At 41.3% G+C, this 19,507-nt stretch overlaps 1 protein-coding gene across 1 annotated transcript in view; it reads left to right on the top strand.

The window, feature by feature from the left end:
• Nucleotides 1-1,339: 1,339 nt before the first annotated feature.
• The window catches only part of fam20ca (FAM20C golgi associated secretory pathway kinase a), a 41,474-nt gene continuing 23,306 nt past the window's right edge, over nucleotides 1,340-19,507 (top strand). The window contains exons 1-3 of the mRNA XM_015033655.1: nucleotides 1,340-2,728; nucleotides 3,049-3,233; nucleotides 7,459-7,537. Of these exons, the coding sequence (XP_014889141.1) occupies nucleotides 2,184-2,728; nucleotides 3,049-3,233; nucleotides 7,459-7,537 (809 nt within the window). The 5' untranslated portion in view covers nucleotides 1,340-2,183. The remainder of the gene's footprint in view (nucleotides 2,729-3,048; nucleotides 3,234-7,458; nucleotides 7,538-19,507) is intronic.

Genomic DNA, 19,507 nt, shown 5'->3' with positions numbered 1-19,507 from the left:
TTTCTCCTGCAGAGGAAAGCAGACAGTACATCAGTTTCTGGGTTAACCTGTGCCCACGCTCGCACACAGCAGCCTCACATGCTCCAGTTCGCATGCTCACTCTCCTGGGCTGCCCTAATGATGCCGTATCAGCTGCTGTTATTTGGTCTCCTTATGTTATGGTCAAATCAGCAAGGAGAAATTGTTCATCAGCCACGACATAAAGCTTGTCCCATCATGCTGGTTGTTTCAGTCCCCAAACCATAAGCTTTCGAAACTTGTAAGGAGAACCGAAGAGGAGAAAACATAAGAGAGAATTCAGTATTAAGGATGATCTGTAGCAGTGGTGGTTCTCAAACTTTCCAGTTTCTGAGTCAAAAATAAAAAAGAGCAGGAAGCTTTTGACTTTGATTCTTCATGGTATTGTTCAATCGACAGCCAAAATATTTGCCAATATGTTGATTTTATTTGTTTAAGTTGGGTCTTGTATGATTTACACTATTTACAAAACGCCTGTGCTTTCTTATTATTGCTTTTCTGGCATTTATATTTTGAAGAATATCTCAAGACCCTACGGCAATATATCTGTGGCCCCGAGTGGGACCCCGACCTGAACCTGGGTGTAGGAGCCATATACATATTTTGAAACTTCATACAAACTGTTATTTTGTGATTACGTAATGAGTTTATTTTTTCACTCTGCTATTTGGAAAAGATAAGAATCTGTAATTGTATTGTGTTTAAGGTTATTACGTGGTGCCTTTTGATTGGTTATGGACTAATTAGTTTATGAAAGACAGAGCAGCTCAATTATAAAGTCTGGGAGTAACACAGTTTTTTGACCGTCACTTTCTATTTGTTTTGAATCTGTTTATTTTTAATTCCTTTTATTAAGTGCAGTAAAGACTTAAAGACCTCTTTTTTTTTTTTTTTTTTTTTTTTTTAGAAGAAACGTGATGCGTACGAAAAAGCAGGGGCTAGATTAGTGAGAGTTTACCACGCTTTCACTGGGTACTACCAAGGAAGACCTGTGCAAAGAAAAACCTGTAAATGTGGTCATAATTTTGCTAAATATTGTCTTATTTTAATGTTAATATTTCTCAAATGTTCACTCCAATAAAAGATTAATTTATCTCAAAGCACTACAACTTTAAGAGTTGTAACATAATCGTTATTATACTAAAGTAATTAAATATTCAGTGTCCAGAAATCTCACTTTTAGAACCATTAGACTTAACCTGTAGGGGGTTGAAAAAATAGATAATTAAATAAAATAAAATAAAATAAAATTGGACCTCCGGAAGGTTCAGGTTGCGCCAACGCCCTCTGGCTGCACACCAGAGAGTTGCAACTTGTCCGCTCCCCGAGCGTTTCATCCCTAAAGCTCGCCTTTCATGTCACAGTGGCGCTGCTTGTATGTGCGAGGACGCAGCCAATCTCTTCCTCATGACGCCACCGAGGCTGGGCTCAGATGTCTAAGATTTAGCAGACCCACCCTGGACGAACACTTGGAGGGAGAGACAAGGTGGTGCTGAGAGGACAAAATCACGACCTGGATCGCAACACCTGCCAGGCAGCATCTGATTTCACTTCAGCGACCCTCGCAGTAGGGAAAAAAACAAAAAAAAAAAAAAAAGAGAAGAAGAAGTGGAGCAGCATCCGAGCATCCAGGCACCCGATAACATCCTCTTTTTACGGAATGTTTTTCTTCTACTTCTTCCTCTTCAATTTCTGGTCTTAGAAATTAATTGCAGCTATCACTGGAAAGCGGATTAAGTGAAATCTACCTCTGTTGTGACTTTACATTTGAACAGAAAGCAGTTATGGCTGGTTTGATGTCTCACTCCGCGCTGGGAAGCAGGTTAAAGGAAGAGCATCGATGCGTTTAACGGGACCCTGCTCCTCTTTGTTACATCTTCTGAAACATTTATTCCCACCGCCGTCCTCCTGACACCAACATCCAGCTCAAGAAGGCAACACAGGAAGAGCGCTTTACATGCAAGTCCACCTGTCAGGACATGAAGATTTTGGACCACTACAAATTAAACATGACTCTTAAATACGATGGGATTCCTAGCGCTTATTGTGAGTAAAATGGTAATGGAAGATAGTTATATTGCTGCCTTCTCATAGCATACTACTGTTGGACCAAAAAAGCCTGCTCTGTTTGTAGGGAGACAAAAAACAATAGCCCATAAATAACCATGATATTGTTTCGTAAATTCAGAGTGTTGATCCTCATGGTGTTTTTAGTTGCGTGCACTCTGCACATCATGATAGACTTGCTGCCAAAGCTGGAGAAAAGAGCTGCCGGAGCGGACGGCGAGGAGGGCGGCTGCCAGTGCGCGCAGCACCCGGCTAGGGACTCTCAAGGCTGGGGGAAGCAGCGCGCCAGGTCGGCCGCCGAGGCGGGCTGGCCTAACAAACACACGCTGAGGATCTTGCAGGATTTCAGCAACGAGCCCAGCTCAAACCTCACGTCCCACTCGCTGGAAAAGAGCGCGGCGGGCGTGGACAGAGCCGGGGACTCCCGCGGGCGGACGGGACCGTCGGCGAAAGAGCGCAAGCCGCTGATCGGTGACGCGAGCGTGGGTCGCACCGCCTCTGCCCAGGCTCTCTCACGGTTGTCGGCTTTGTTTGAGCATCCCTTATACAAGGTTGACCTTCCTCCACTCACGGATGATGATACTTTGTTTAACGTCAACAATGATATCAGGTTTTATCCGAGAGCCACAGGAAACCAGGGATGGTAAGTTGAATAGTCAAGAAAACAGTGATCAGTTCTTTGTATGTCTAACTGTTAATGTTAAGAAGATGATGGTAATAGAGAAAATACTTCACTAATGTTAGTGTTTTGAAAGTATCTATCTATCTATCTATCTATCTATCTATCTATCTATCTATCTATCTATCTATCTATCTATCTATCTATCTATCATGACAAACTTTCAGTTTCTGCATAGTCTTATAATGTTCCTCTACATATTTCCTTACATCACTAAACCTATGTGAAACAAACTCCTGTCAAACATTGCCCTCCCCTCTCATTCTTGCTTTATTGTCCCCCAGGCATAACGAGGAGGGGAACGAGGACGAAGACGAGTTTTCTCCAACTGCTGAGGCGACAGCAGAATCCTACCCCAACTGGCTGCGTTTCCACATCGGGATCAACCGATACGAGCTGTACCCCAGGCACAGCCCCGTGCTGGACGCCCTGCTGAAGGACCTGGTCACTCAGCGGATCACCAGCGTTGGTGAGTCACTCAGACAGAGCCATGTCGTAGGGAAATGGTGAGGCACAGCCAAGTCAGGCTGAGGTGATGAATGTACATGGATTTCTTTTTCTATATACTTCGACATATTTGCTGGAGACTTTGTGGAATTTGTTTAATTTTCCATCTCTGGATTGTAGGGGGAAAAAGACAAAAAGAAAAAGAGTGTGGGAAAATTTCATTTTCTTGCTGATTCTCCCCTGATTCTATAACCAGTTTCCCTCAGAAGACAACCACTCCCACATCATAATGCTGCCACCATCTTTTTAAGGTTGATGTGCATTCAGTTTTAGCTATCCATCCATCCATCAATCCATCCATCCACCCACCCATTCATCCACCCATCCATCCATCCATCCATCCATACTTAAAGCCTGACTGCTGTAGAAATATCTGAGGTACATATGTTTTAACTTTTGCATTTATTAGTCTAAAATGGTCAAAACACTTAAGTTACGTGCAATGTGTTTTGACATGCAAAGTGCTGGATCTCTGTGTTTGGTAGTTCATACAGTAAGACGTGGATAACAGATCAAATTAAAGTGATGTGGTGAAAATCTGACATAATAACATACTGGGAGAAGGTTTAACCCTGAGAAACTCCACCAGGTTATTTCAAGCTGGTTATCTTGCTTTTCAGTGTCCTTCTGGATTAAAAATGCTAATTGTAGCTTTTTTTTATTCCACCAGTGGTTTCTTACAATCTTTGCATAATATAATCATAACAGAATGGCAATGACTTTCCTCGGTCTTTTGTTGTAATTTTGTCATTATTTGCCCATTAACTATTCTTCCTCTCTCTCCAACTCCAAACCTAATATATTCCATTATTTTGAAAGGGAAGTGTAAGTCTTGTTTTTATTTATTCACAACCCAGCAAAATTGATCTTTGATGAGATTACTGCAAAGATTTTTGGAAGTAATTCTCTAATTTAATACCTTTATGGTGATGAGTCCTTGCATTTGATTAACCTACAAACAAAAAGTCAAAACCCGTATGTAATTTTTATTTTTTGTTGTATTTGCAATTAAAATAGTTATATAAAGACTACATGGAAGTTATAAATATTTATACCAGGCATTAAGTATATTTAATATTTTTCCATCTACAAATTTGAGCCAAATTCATACTGAAATGAGCTGCAGTTGCTTTCTTTTTTTTGTTGTTGTTCTTTTTCGACTATAATCCATCACTCTTTTGGATTATTATCTAGCAATTGTATTATTTTCATTTATGCCCAAGCCTTTTTAAGCTATCTGCCTGGTCGTCATCCCTCCATCTCTTTTGTCTGCAATAAAACCCCGCGTAATCTTCAGTCTTCAGAAGCACGTTCAGCAGTGACCCACATTGTTGCAAACAGCCTTTACACTCATATCTGCTTGGCTGAAATTACAAAAACACATATGAGCTACATGGCATTAGAAAGCCTCCCTCGTCAGCATTTTCTTCCAAACCGTGCTTGTTTCTTTCCTCTCCTTTGTGTCTGTCTTTGCTGGGAAGCGTTTGTGGCCTTTTGTTCGGGATTCGGCTTAACTCATAAATCACAATCATGGAAGCACAAAGAGGCACAGGTGAAGGCGCGATGGATTTATCATCACGGCGTGGGGAGTGGGGTGCAGTTTTGAATGCTGCTGGGGGCTTGGGGGGGTGATGGGAGGCCTGTAGAACAAAACTGTGCTGGTAAATGTTATTGTAAATTCATGTCAACGGAGATAACATCCAAAAAGAAACAATCACTTAAGCCTTAAGCTATGCTCGGGCTTTTTGCATGGAGGTGGGGGGGGGGGGGTTTCATTTAATATTCAAATTATGGCAACATTTGGAAGCTTGGCTTATAAGACTGAGGTCATAGCTTTCAATTTCTCCAACGCTACAGGATCCAGCATTTCATGATTACATCAGGAGACTATCCACCCGCCCTTGATTGAGTAAATTTATTACATGTAGAGATGCATCAGACTTTTGCAGCTGATTTCCAATCTCAATTTTCTGTAAAGCTTTGACCTGCTGATACCAAGGCAATTCTAATTTCTCTCTAAGAGCTATAATACAGGACAATATAAGAACACCAGTAGAAATATTTCATTGCCCTCCTGTCATAAGCGGTCGGGAATTATTTATATTAGGCAGAGAAGTGCTCTCACACAGAGCTGTACCTGTAAAACAGGGTTTTTACTATATTCTTTTTTTTTTTTCAAACAAAGACTAAATTATTAATATGTTGATATTTAACAGCCGCTTCAGCAGCTGATATTTGAAGTTAACATGGTGAGAGTGGCTAATGCAACAACAGCAGTTTCAGTATTTCAATTTCAGATTTCCCAAATTCTGTCAACATTTCCAAAAACAGCAATGACGCATACAGAGGTCAAGAGCTAAAAAAAAAAATAAAATCTTTGTTGTACTACATTTCCTCTTCCTGTCAGCTGCTCAAAGTCTTGCTCTTCTGAGCTCTTTCGCAACCTGAATGAATGAGAGACATATCTCATCAGGTAATATAAAATATAAGAAACAACTTTGTTTTAAATACCTTCATATGGGTCTTTTAGATGAAAATGCCTCTAAACAAAGTTTTACTGTTCCTTCAATGTCCATATTACATATATATGTATGTATTTGCCACCAAAGTGAACGTTTTTGTTATGGATTGAATCATTTTCTAGATGTTTACTTCAAGTCCAAACATTATTTTAACTGAGATTGCTAACTAAGATAAAAGCAACAAAAGGGGCCTTGAACTCAAGAGCTGTCAATATCATGCATACATGTGCATGCTACATACAAATACGGATAAAAACTATTTATGCTACTACTTTAAGTCTAAGCTTTGGCCATAAACATAGATATGATATTCATGCTTAAATCAGGACTTTGAACAACATGAAAATCTATTCTGTTGCTTCGTGGTCTGTCTTAATTCTCAACGCTTCACCGATTCTAAAAATAGCTCAAATTGAGATGAGCTCCTCTGGACTGTGTCTACTTCAAAGAGCACCATAAGTGTGACCTGCTGGTGAGTTAAATTTGCACTTGGTGATCTGATTTTTTATTTTTTATTTTTATTTAGACCGGGCAGTCACCAGTCAGGGCTGATCAAGCTAGAAAACAGCAGATTTTGGTCATCAGGGTGCATCTTAATTCAATGTGCAGAATTATGCATGTGTTATATGGCTTTAATCCCAGAATGTTTTCTTCAGAAGTAAAACGGTGGAACACCTGAGGTTATGCACTGCTGGGTCAAACAGTGTATATATATTAAAAAAAAAAAAAAAAAAAATCCAGAAGCTTTTGAAAATGAGTCACAGCAAAAGGAAAAAAAAAGCTTGCCAGCGCTGAGTAGGATGGATTGAGACAGACAGAGCATAACAGAGAGGATGTGAATACAAGGATGACATATGCAAACAAAAAAAAAGGAGAAGCCAGGAGAAAATAGAGAAACAAAATGTTAGCGCTCTCGAGACGACAGCACGAAGAGAGTCAGTAAACACAGAACACAACTGTACGCTCGTCCAACAATCTGGCGCACTACAGGGAGCTTACCCTGATATTGGGGCTGGGCAGCGGCACGGTGTTTTGTAATGTGCTCAAGTTAATATGCTGTAATAAATGAGCAAATCCCCTCAAAACGCGGGTCCATTGTGACAGGAACACAAGGCTTTTCGGACTAGCTCGGCCTGGCGGTCCTTTTGTTTGAGTCAGAGGGAGGCAGGAAGCTCGCCGTCAGAATCCATCACCCCGTGGGAGACGACGCGGATATGACTGATAGTCAGAGACATAAGCTTCCAGCGTACAGGAGGTCAGCGTGTCTGAGTGACAAAGGAAGTGGCTAATGTGCACAAGACGTCACGGGCGATGTGAGCAATCAATGGAGGTTTGCAGAGAAATGTCAAGCTATTGATCCTAAAAGGAGGAGGAAACTTCTCTGATTAATTCAGATCACTCTCCATTTGCAAGTTGTCACGTTTGTTTTACGTCGCACACAGCTTCAGAAGCCCTAATTGTTTCTCTTTCATTACACACTGTCTGCTAAATTGTTTAACAGACACGCAGATCCGTTGTGAATTCACGCAAAAGCTTCACGATTAGCAAACGCAGAATCAGCTGTGCAGACGTGATGGCGTCCCTCGTTGGAGTGTGTGCTTGCCTTTGTTTACGCTTTCGACGGTGTGACTTTATAGCCTAACGTCTCACTTGTTTTCCTCCCAGCCATGAAATCCGGAGGCACCCAGCTGAAGTTGATCATGACTTTCCAGAACTATGGACAAGCGCTGTTCAAGCCCATGAAGTAAGTACAACCGCAACGGCTAAAATGATTTTAATAAGTACGCTATGGTCACCTGGATTTTTATAAACATTGGCCTTGCAAAGGTTTTCATACCCCTCACAACCTCTTTTTTTTTTCCATTTTCTCATAAATTTAAAGAGTAAAAAATCTGAAAAGTGTGGTATGCAGTTGCAGCCAGCCGTGTTGATGTCACAGCACAGCTGAGGTTAGATGAAACTAAAATCACGGTCTATCACGTAGAATCCCATTAAAACACATTGAAATGTGTAACTGCAACATGACGAAATGTGGAAACACTCGAGGGATGAATCCTGCAATCGCAGGTGAGTTGAACAAGGTAATAAGTACTGAGTGCCAACACTGTCTCTGTTCATATAGACATCTCTCTCCTCTTTGTGAGTTTTTATTCTGATTGGGGAATCGCCTGTCTCCTTTTTAATTAACATCAACAGGCTTATGTGTTAATTAAAACGAGCATTGAGCCATCCCATAGTCGTCTTTGGGGAGGCCCGATATGCCGGCAGAGGCACATTGCTCTTGAAAAAGAAATACCTTTTAACTCTCTGCTGTCTTGAGGAATTCCCATGTCAGCACGGATAAACAGCGTCCAGGCCAACTGTGCGGCGATCAGAAGTAATTGCTCACAAGCCCAGTTTGATTGCTATGAAATGCAAAAAGGTTTTCTGCATGAGAGCCCCTGTGGAGAACATTAGATATGGGGAGTACGAGGGAAAAGGAAGGAGGTAAAGCAATGAAGACATCCACGAGGATACGTGTGTATGTGCGTGCTTGTGTATGCATCTCCCTGCTCCAAGAGTTATGAGTGAAGCTCTGAAAGGTTCAAAATAACCTAGCTTGACAACTTGATCTTGGGATTGGCTTTGATGTGCTTTATCAATTCAAGAAAAGAAGAAAAACATCATTGAACCAGCCAGAGCTGGCCCCAGGCATATGCAAACGAAGTTACTGCTTTGAGCCCCCAATCCAAAAGGCAGGTGTCCCCATTAAGATTCTCAAAAAAGTCCCAGGAGTTGTTTTGTTGTTGGTTGGATTGAGGGCTTCAGTGACCGGGAAAACATTTTAAATCTGCTAAGTTGTTTAGGAAATCACACAGTCTACAAAAGTCTTAAATAAATTAACAGTAATATGTAAAATCCAGGTTTAAAGGATCCCTATTGCTAATTGGTGTTTGCCCAGTAACTGTATCAGGGTACACCAAGAGTTTAAAACATTTAAAATTTCAAACCCACTCAAGTTTTTTACTTTAAAGTCTTTAAATCCATGCCAAAGTAGTTGTCAGAGTGAGCATAGAGTAATGTAGAGTAATGTTTCCTCCTCCACCTATTGCTACACTTTGCCTATCAGGTACTTTTGCATGTTGTCTTAAATGCACAATGTTCACACACTTAAACAGGGTGGCTCTGTGGTGGCTGGTTGTCTGAAATTGGGATCCCAAATCAAATTCTGCTTGGGGCCCCATTCAACATTGAGCCTGGCTTAAAAAAAAAAAACAGCCAAAGTGACATTACATCAAAGTGGCCTGAAGGAGTCAGACACAGTTTGTCAGTTTAATACTATTTTGAGAACAAGTGCACGAATGCAGAGAAGTTCTGGTTGGAAATGTTTTGCGTTTATTCTGAGCCGTGGTTCCCGAACACACAGAACTCCTCAGAAATTTGGTGAAACGGTGCCCCCCCCCCAAATAGGGCTCAGACTGTGACAACTAACAGCGCAACAGTCGATGCTGTACTGTAACATCCGTGAATGCGAATCTTTTTGTCAACAACAACACCCGGCAGGCACCATCAGCGTAGTCACATCTGACAAGAACAAAGATCACCCTAGGTTTGTGCATGTCTGTGTGGGTGATTCACAGGCAATCGGACGATAACATGTATGAGTTGAAGAGGAGTGTAACTTTGGTGGTGGGCAAGAAAACGAAAGAAAACCGCAGGGTTTGTTGAATTCCTGGGGTGGTTCTCAGTGCAGAAGTTGGTATTAAGCAGCATTACTAATGGTCATGAAAAGTTTTATCATAGACGCATCTGTTCACTTTTGTCAAGCAGTTGAATCTCTTTGGTGCACGATGAAGATGCATTTGCAACACTGAAATATGATCCGTTACAAGAAAAAGTCAACTTCAAACAGACTTGTAAGGTAGAGGTTAACTGACTGAGTACAATAAATGCTATCGTAAAGCTCAAATTACCATAGGGACTGATTGAACGAAAAATCATGCATTTAAATTGGAAAGGAAAAGCTCTGGTTTCTTACTTTAGACATGACCGAAGCTGTCTTTCTCAGATTCTGCTGGAAACCGTTTTGACAGTAATTACATGTCAGTTTCTGAACCACGAGCTACAGATTCCTGCAGCTCTTTGTTTGGCCTGTCATATTTTATTCAGGCTTCTTGCTTTGACTGTCACAGTCATCTGTCTGCAGTGTGTACAGATATTATACAAAACTCCTCGGAGCGAAATTACTGCAATAAAGACCTTTCTGAAAAACAAATCCTTGAGGAGAAAAAAATAAAAAACTTTTCTTCCGTTGTTAAAGAATACACTGAGCTTTTGTTGTTTCTGTCATACTGATCCAACCTTCATTTATTTTAGGAATTGTAGGGCATTCTGATAAGAGTGGTTCAGAGCATCCTTGTATCGCAGTGTTTGTGTTGACCCATCCTGCTGTACGGCATCAAGTGTTGCTTCAGAGAGGGTTTGATGTTTCGGGCCTCCTTTGAGGTGGATGCAAATCTCTACAAAGCCATAAGCCTGGAGTCTACACAAGTTGACAGCTTGCCAGCCAACTCCACAAGATGTCTTCCCTGTGGAGCCCTCAGAAAGTATTTGAAGCTTTGTTTTATCTGGCTAGCTAACTTTTTCACTGAAACTTTGAGCCCACTTTCGAAGAACAATCGTTTAGATTACAAAGTACATCCTCACCCACCAAAAACAGCCTCTCCGTGTGAAACCATTTTTGCTACAAGGTGATGGTTCAATTGGTTCTGATGGGTGAGATCCGAACACAGCTCATGCCATGACGATGACATAATGGGCACAGTTAACTACCAGAACATGGAGATGACAGCGTGTGGTGTTTGTGAGCATAAAGTTTATCTATCAAGAAAATGAGATTTTTTTGCATTTTATATAGATTCTTTGTCAATATGAAAGCTCTCCTGGTGTCTTTTGATCGCTTTAAGTAAATTCACAAATGCATCTTCCTCTGCATAATTCTAATAAGCAGACAGCAGCTCATGTTTGTTAAACTATAATGGTGTGATCTGGACTGATAAATGCAGAAAAGTTACATTTTAACCTACTTTAATTCTGTGTCCACAGTGAACTTTTCAATCCCTAAGGGAAATGCTAGTTTGTTAGATCTCCAGCACTGCTTCTCAGACAATATTTCACTTTATTTTCTTCTTCTCAGTGCTCAAAAAAAACATCACATTTGTGCTGGATGCTTTACTACAAGACCAAACACAATAGATTAGGTGTCTTAACCAAAGCAGAGAATATAAGATGGCTGTATCTCGAGATAATCAGAGGTTGTCAAAGACTGAGGAAGAAGTGGCATCTGAACAGAGAAGAAACAGATTTAGGAAGACATTCGAGAAGTAGTTAAACCCCAGAGGGCTGTAGCACTGCCAACCTGTCAGGGAACTGGGTCTTCCAGCTGGAGCCAGGTCACAGACCAAGCAGAGCCCCTCCCTATGCCAGATCTTTGTGTCTGTCTGGCTCATGTTTCTTTTGCCTATCCGTCTCTGCCAAAATCCTGGTTTTAGTGTGCATGCAGGACCGTAATGTTCATGTTCACTCTAAATGGATTTGTCAGATGGCAGGTGGAGAGGTTGAGGGAGGAGGTGTGTAGGCCTCTGGTATGTAAAGTATGGGCTTGTTTTCACTCCTCCTTTGTGTTTTTTGAATATTTCTGTTGTTCAAAACAGCTTGTGTATCCCAGGATTCCTTGAAAAGGATTTCTGTACCGATGCTGCCTTTCTGCCATCAGCTGTAAAATTAATGTGTGTAGCATTAATTTTATTGTGTGTACGGACGTCTGACATACAGCACAGGTACATAGGACACACACGGCAAACCCTTAGTACCACAGGAAATCTAAATACATCATCTACAGAAACCGAATCAGTTTTGACATGCTTGAGCTCTTTGTATTTGTGTCTTCTCTGAAATCTAATAGCTGCAACAAAGAGGCAATTTTCTTTACCGTCTTCAGACAGTTTGTGAGCAGGCACGTTTATTGTAGCCCATTGTTATTCGAGGCTGCCCCCTTGGTGCAGTTATGGCATCTTTCTCAAAGATATTCGTGGAGTATTAAGTTATTAAATCAGGAGAAACGAACCCTTCTTTGTCTGAAACAATGATAGGTTAGTGACTTTATTATGAATTTGAATGCTTTGTAGGAAAAGTTTGAGTTTTTTTTATCCACTGGGAGGACAATAAATATTGCCACGATGTAAAAACGTTGGTTACACAGATATGAAGGTCTTATACAGTGGTTCAAATGACAAGCAAGTCTGGACCAATTAACTATGAAAAATTATGTTGCAGTTGAAAAAAGACACAACTTACCATTAATTTGCTTAAATAGCCGGCTTTCTTAATGTTGACCTTTTATAGCTTTCTATCCCTATGGAGGGACTGAATGACCTTCCGCAGGATGACTACCTTCCCCATGATTGCCGGCCTTAAAGCTTTTCTGTACATCCAAGTAACTTTATAATGAACTGCGATGCACCTGCATCTTTGATGCATGTGAAGTGAAAAAGGCTCCTGAAATCTTACATTTCGAGTTGTGTTTTCCTCTGCTGCCCCCATCTCTCAAATTCTTCTCAAGGGCCATCGCAGCGCCGCCGGCTATCGTAAGTTAGACACGGTTTTAGGAGCTGCTGTCTGAACTCATCGTTAAATGTATGCACGATCACAGACGAGTCACATTACTATAGACAGCTGTTGGTGCAGCTGCCGTGCGCGCACACATGTAGAAATACACACATACAAGTTGCAAAGAGACATTCTCTATGAAGGTTACGGAGTTTGTGCACCCTCCGTCACCCACAACTGGTGCCGGGAAATGCACGAACCGCGAGCCAAGCTGCAGCTGTAGCCGCTCACTCAGAGCGCTCGCTCTGGGCACGAGGTGACGACTGCAAACCCACACTGTGGATATGACCACAAAGGAATACCAGCTCGCTCGCTCCAAACCGCACACACGCTTTGATCATGATTATTTTTCCTGCGACAAGTCAAAAACCCTTGACGATCTTAAAAATCGTTCTATATTAGCAACCTAATTCAAGACGGTTTTCACCCAGCTTGTTGTGCAAAAAGCTGTAGCGAACTGTCACATCCGTCTCTCTCCTGATTTGCTACTTGCGTACAGCTCTGCTCTTGGATTTCTTGCAGCTCAATCAGCCTCTCAATCTAAAATGTGCTCGTCAGGGAAAGAGTCTTCGGCTTGTCTGCAGCCTCTGCTTTTGCTGCCTTGGCTGCCAAGGGGACAGAGCAGCACCTCAGGATGCCAGGCAATTTCTCTGACCTGGCTGTTCCAATCAATGGCAATCTGCAGAGAGCAGGTGTGGCTCATTCATGAGTGGGAAGAGATGAAGGAGGCAATAAATTTAAAGTGAAGGGTGTTTGTGTGTGCGCCTGTAGCATGTTAGTTTCACTGCTTTAGATGGGGGAAACATTCACGTTCATATTTCTGTTTGTAAATAACTTCACACTTTATTTATTTTTTTTAAAAAAAGGATTATGTGTTGATTTGTAAATAATAAGGCTAATGAAGGATAATGCTCAAAATTTCTTCAATTTGTGACGTTAAAAGCCAGTCTGACTCGCAGTTAGACGGAGCCTTGCAGTGCCTTAAAACATTTCTTAATGAATCCGGTGGACAGTTTGATTGCGCTGCTATTTTACTTGTTTACAGTTTGGCATTTAAGACAAGTCAAGTCTATTTGCACGGCACATTTCAGCAACAAGGGCAGTTCAAAGTGCTTCACGTGATTCCGGAGAATAAATTGCTTTTGAAATATTAAAACTCATATCTTTAGGTAGTAAACATCACGAGGTAGGTGAACTGTTTATTTAGATGATTAAACCGAGGCTGATTCTGATACCCGGTGAGGTAGAGCTGGGTAAGGTCGCACAATGTTTTGAGCAAAATGTTACAGTGGCACATTGCCCATTTATTGCCTTATCTGTCATTTTGATCAGATTCTGTCATCCAATGGCTCTGTGGTTTAAACACATACAAAACAAGAAATAATTAAAATAGATCATTGTTTCACAACCCTGGTCCTCGGGGCACACAATGTGTGTTCTAGGTGTTTTCCTTCTGCCATAAACCTGCCTTAAATAAATCCTTGATTAACAGGCATCTGCAGCCCTTGACGGCATGCTGAGGTCGTTCAATCATTTGAAGTAGGCATGCTGGAGCAGAGACGCATTTAAAACACGAAGAACTGTGGGCCCCGAGGACCACGCAGAAACACCGGTAGAGATTATGGTTTTCATCAGAGTAGCAATTCAAACTGTTTTGCTTTTACATTGTAAACATATTTGTTTCTGAGGGTTTTTTGACACGACATTGCCCCATTAGGTATGCACTCTGAGAATCGAGCAGGAAAAGTCACCCTAAGGCAGCGCAAACTGAGCAGCTGTGAACCAGAACATGTGTCTTATTTGATAGCTTTCACCCTCTAAAGTCAAAAGTAAGTTCATGTTCAAAGTGCTCTCAGCATCAAAGCAATTTTTGCAAATTTGTGAGCCATTGATTTTAACTGATTTCAACTGTTTTTCTCATCAAAAACCTATTGGAATAATTAAGAAAAACAACAAAGTATTACAGCTGTAACACTTTATTCATATCTCAGACAAGAAAATATACTATTAAGGAGATAATTTTTCACAATTATGGCAGTTAGCACCATCGGGACCATTGTTAGTAATTTCTATGTTTCATAGCACAGAGGCCTAAAACTTCAACACTTGATGCATGCTGAGGAGGTAATTCAACCATTTTAAACATGTATGTAGGACCATTTAAACATATAAACACTGCAGAACCTTAGCCCTTGAGAGCCTTGCTCTAAATGTTGATCCTTGCATCAATTTTGAGTTTTCCATAAGCCCAGAAATCCTAAACGTTTTTGGCACAACTCCCAAGACGCTTAGAGAAGCTCAAAGATCTGCTAAATAAAGACTCCAGAAATGCATTTTGGCTTGTGGCCTTCACGATGATCCATAAGCTGTCAAACCTTTTGAAATCCAGCATGTTTTATGTCACAGAAGCTCAAAAGGACAAAAGAGAGCAACTTTGCTTTGCTGTGTAAAGCCTTTCTGTTATCTGATTCCAGTCTTGTTCTCCTCCCCAGCCTCAATGAAACCACGGACCTGTCTTTTAAAAAAAGCCATAACAGTAGATGTATAATGCATAAACTTTCAAACATAGATGACATTAAGGACAGTAGTTGGCTCCTTAATTTCAATTCTTTCCAGGATTCCTTATTCACTTGGAACTACTCCACAAGCGAACAAAACCTCGGGAAGCTGGTTTAGCATCTGCTATCAAACAATACATCCATTCTTCTCTCCTCTATCTTGTACTTCTAATGGTCTTTCTCACTCACATACTCGGGCACACAGATATTGTATTCTAGTCTGAGGCATCCTCAACATCTGTTTCTCCTGCAGCTTGGTGCTTGGATTCAGGCTGCCAGCCCCAGCAGCTCTTCTCCAGGCTCAGAGCGCTGCTGACTCCCTCCTTAGGTCTTTAAGATTAATTTGGGTTTTAAGCCGCTCTAATGTGGATGAGGCTTGCTCATCTCGCAGCACCTCCTTCTCCCCCACCCTCTCTCTGCTCTCGTCTTTCATCCCTTCTTCTCCCCACTCAATTCTATTTGTTCCATCAAAGACTTTAGTGTAGCGCCGCCTGAGGCTGATACCGTTGCAGAAGTCGGCATTCTCAACACAGCCTTCTGCCACGAAGTTGGTTTCCAGTGTTTTTTCCTTTTTACCTCCCCTTGCTCTTCACTGTACATGTTTCCCATTTCAACCGTGCAGACAAAGTCTTTTAATGAAATTCTCACACTTGCGGCTGCGCGTGGCGTTGCTCGTGTGTGTTTAGCTGCGTGAATGTGTGTTTGCTTAGTGCAGTCCAAGTATGTGGGCGCCCTGACCTCTTGTGGGCTCTTGTGAGATGAGCCAGTTAATTAGTGCTCAGTTAACAGTCACAAAAACAGCCGCATCGAGTGGTCTGTCATATCTGCTTGTTCATCATCACACACAAACAAACACACACACACACACACACATTTTGAGTTGGTAATTTGCGTGGCAGAACTTCAGCATAAGATGCTTTAATTGAAGTGTCAGTCATCTCGCTGCGTTCTGCGCGTTATCTTATTACGTGCCACCGTGTGTGTGTGTGTGCGCGTGTGTGTGTTTGGGGAGTTGCAGAACTTCTGAATCTGCAAAAATTAGTCATTTTGTATCAGTCACATGAGTAATGATTATGAGCGCTGTTTGTGTCATCATCCCGTTCCTATTTTCTTTGTCTTCTTGGCTTCTATTCCTGGTTCCGGTTGACAGAAGAGTTTCTGGCGCTGAATGTACCTGTTTGTCATCTTAAATCTCAAATAACTTTTGGTTTTTGACAGTTGTACTCAGACACAGACTCGCTGAGGGCTGTCTTATTTTAGACTCTCCTCTTATCCTTCTCACACACTTGTCTCATTAATGTTTTACCTGGTCGATTCCCGAGGATGAGTTGTGTTTTTTTTTGTTTTTTTTTTATCGCCATCCCCACCTTCTTCTCAACCTTTGCTGTCCATGCTCTTTCCTGTCTCCACCTCCCATCCATACTTCCTTTCGGGTGCTTTTGTTTGATTCACCGAGGCGGCGCTAATCCCAGCTTGTCACTCTCTGCCTCTCAGCTCTGTATTTTTAGATCCTCGCTGTTTTCGCTCTTGATTTAACAAAGTGTTTATGCACTCACAGTATACTATGACAGAGCTGGGAATAGCCTTAGCGTAAAGTAATTAAATGGCAGCCGAAGATACCACGGGTGCTTGGAATGAATGCTCGTGATACAACAATGTGACCATCATGATTACATTGCTGTCATTATTGCCATCATCAGGAGTCTAATTATAGACATGCAAGTTATCCACAAATTCTCATTACTAAGCTGAACGTATATGAATCTCTAAAAAAATGATCTTATAATTGTAACTTTTTGTGTTAGGACATTAAAGAAATGATATGGTCTCCAACAGATTTGAAAATTATTCAATTTAATTTAAAAAGTTTACCGTCTGCAGGTCTGATGCATGCAGCTGTTGATACAACAGTGTGATTTCTGAAAAAGAACTACTGCAGCTCATCAACCTGGGCGTATTTGTCATAGTTTTGGTCGACAATTAACACTAATTGCTACTAAATGTTGCTCTGCAAGCTGCTGTATCGTAGTCACGCTTTGTTTTTAACACAGAGAATTTCCATTTTGGCATAGTCTTCATTTAATAAATGGTAAAATATCCGATTTTGATCAGAGTCCAATGTCTTTAGAATCTGGAAAATAATTTATTGGGTTTTTTTTTATGTCTATATATGTGAAACCCCAGAACTTACAGAGCACTATGTTGTATACTTTTACTTTTCCCATAATGCATTTGTGCTTGTACACAATCTTACTAAATATCTACTAAGTGCAGCTAAATGTGAATATTTAAAATGCCAGTAGAAAGTAACAAGGGGAGTAACAATATCTCACAATATTAAAAAAAATACAATATTTCTTGCTGAGGTGACTGCTAGCTTACGAGTGCTATCAGTCAGCATGGCATTGCCTGATGACGTCGTATTAGAAGACGCCCCAACTTGTCATGAAGTGGGGTTGAAGTGGTGAGGAGATGACGCAGAGAACCCAGGTTATGGTGAAGATGAATTTAATGATGAATGTAGTTCACATAGTCCAAATCAGGCAGCACGGCGGGAACAACTAGCACGCAGCTAAGCACCGGTAGCAACTGACAACGAAGACTAAATCAACTGGAACTGACGTCGACACAGGACTTAACCAGTACAACTGGGAAGACGGACAGACAGACGCAGACTGCAACGTTTGACAATTGACAAGGACCCGATGAGGAACACAGACAACAGGTGGGTATAAATACACACGGGGTAATTAAGGGAATGAGACACACCTGGGGAGCAATCAACGGGGAGGACAGGACAGAGACTCGCAGGGAAACAGGAAAACATCGAAAACTCAAAACGCACAGAAAACCACGGATCATGACACAACTACCTTTAAATGATTGTTTGACAGCATTTTGGGTTTCCAGTAGGAACTGTAAATGATGACAGAGTAACAGACAAGACACGATCAATATGTAAACATCGCTATAGCAACTAATGTTTGGATGTAGGGGTGTGTTGAGCTACATCACAATCACAGTGGTCGCTACCATTAGCAACTGGGAAATGGTAAACGTACTGGAAGAAGACACCAGCTTGTTGAATCTTTGGCTTTTCTTTGTAAGTGATATTAAAATCTTCTACTGGATCATTGTCATTAACTCGGTATCATGTCTCAGCTTATATTGTGAGTTTTCGATATCATTGCTTCCTTAATAGGAAGATCTCTAAGATTTAAAGCATTTTAACTGGTTGCTGTGAAATATGAAACCAGCGATTATTAGCAATTAGCTTTATGTTTTGATTGGAACTTTTTGTATGTGCTTCACCTTGTCAAACTCTGACTCTACTCATTCTTTACCATACTCATTTTTGCATTTCTGTGTGTTTTTTTGGCAGCTAAACTGCATGTGCTATTGCTTTGTGTGGGTCTGTTGCTTTCTTCCATATCATATGATTATGGTTTTAAATCCTAAATGGGTATTCCTAAACTTCCCACTCCAAGTTCCACATTTGAATGGAATGGAGAAAACTTGCTATATACAGCTTAAATTAGTATTTATCTAAAATACCAGGAAAAAGCAGGCCAAGTTTTGCCTTGGATGAAAATATCTCATTTGAGCAAGCGTAGCTGCTGAAATGATGGAAGATTTCCCTAGGTAGGTATTTTAAATTAGAATTCAGAAGATTGATATCCATCCTCTAAAATGGTTTGATTATTCCTTATCTATGATTAGGAAACTTGCTTTTTTTTTTTTTTTTGCAGTAAGCCTAAGAAAATAGGACTTCTTATTATGGGGGCCCGAAATATTGCTGTTGAGTCTTTCTGAAAGGAAAACGTGCGTGATCACTTAAACAGGGACAAAAATTGGACTATTATCTTGGTCATCGCCGCTGTTTGAAAATAACTGCATACACCTGCTTCATTCTTCCTTGTCACCAAGCCTCAACAAAAGGACCGCACGCACAGCACAGGCCGTAAAATCTAAGTATAGCGTCATTAGTGAACAACCTTTCCCAGGTAGATCTGTCGCAGCTCTGCTGAATGTCTGTCTGAGCTGCATGAATGAAGCAGTTCTTCAGCAGAGAGAATGAGAGAAAGCATTGTAGCTCTGTAACTCTGGCTCTTTATAATAGCTATGCAAAGGTTAATACATCCATTGTGAGCCAGGCCTGTGCCTGTCTAAGCCTGTCCCGTGCAAGGTGGTAATTAGGATGTGTGCGACTCCCCTGTCCCCTCTGACAAAGGCCAGCAGAAGAGGAGGAAAATGCGTTCATTGTTTACCAATTAAACCAGAGGAGAGGAGCGGGGTTTGCTTCGGCTTTGCCCATTGTCAGGGCAGGATGTGGGAGGGTCTGTGTTCTCCAGGTCTGGTATCACCAGGATGGGGAAGCAGGAACCTGATCCAGGGGTTTCCCTGAGTTGCCCCTCCTCTTCCTGCCCTTCTTTTGGTAGCTCTACGTAGAAGTGATGCAAACAGAGGATTCTCTGTCCTGGTTCAGAGGCCCTCAATTTTGCCACGGA

The sequence above is a fragment of the Poecilia latipinna genome, unplaced genomic scaffold, assembly GCF_001443285.1.
Source record: "Poecilia latipinna isolate Pla-1442-1.1 unplaced genomic scaffold, P_latipinna-1.0 Scaffold275, whole genome shotgun sequence".
Lineage (NCBI taxonomy): Eukaryota > Metazoa > Chordata > Actinopteri > Cyprinodontiformes > Poeciliidae > Poecilia > Poecilia latipinna.
This window is presented reverse-complemented; position numbering and strand designations above follow the sequence as displayed.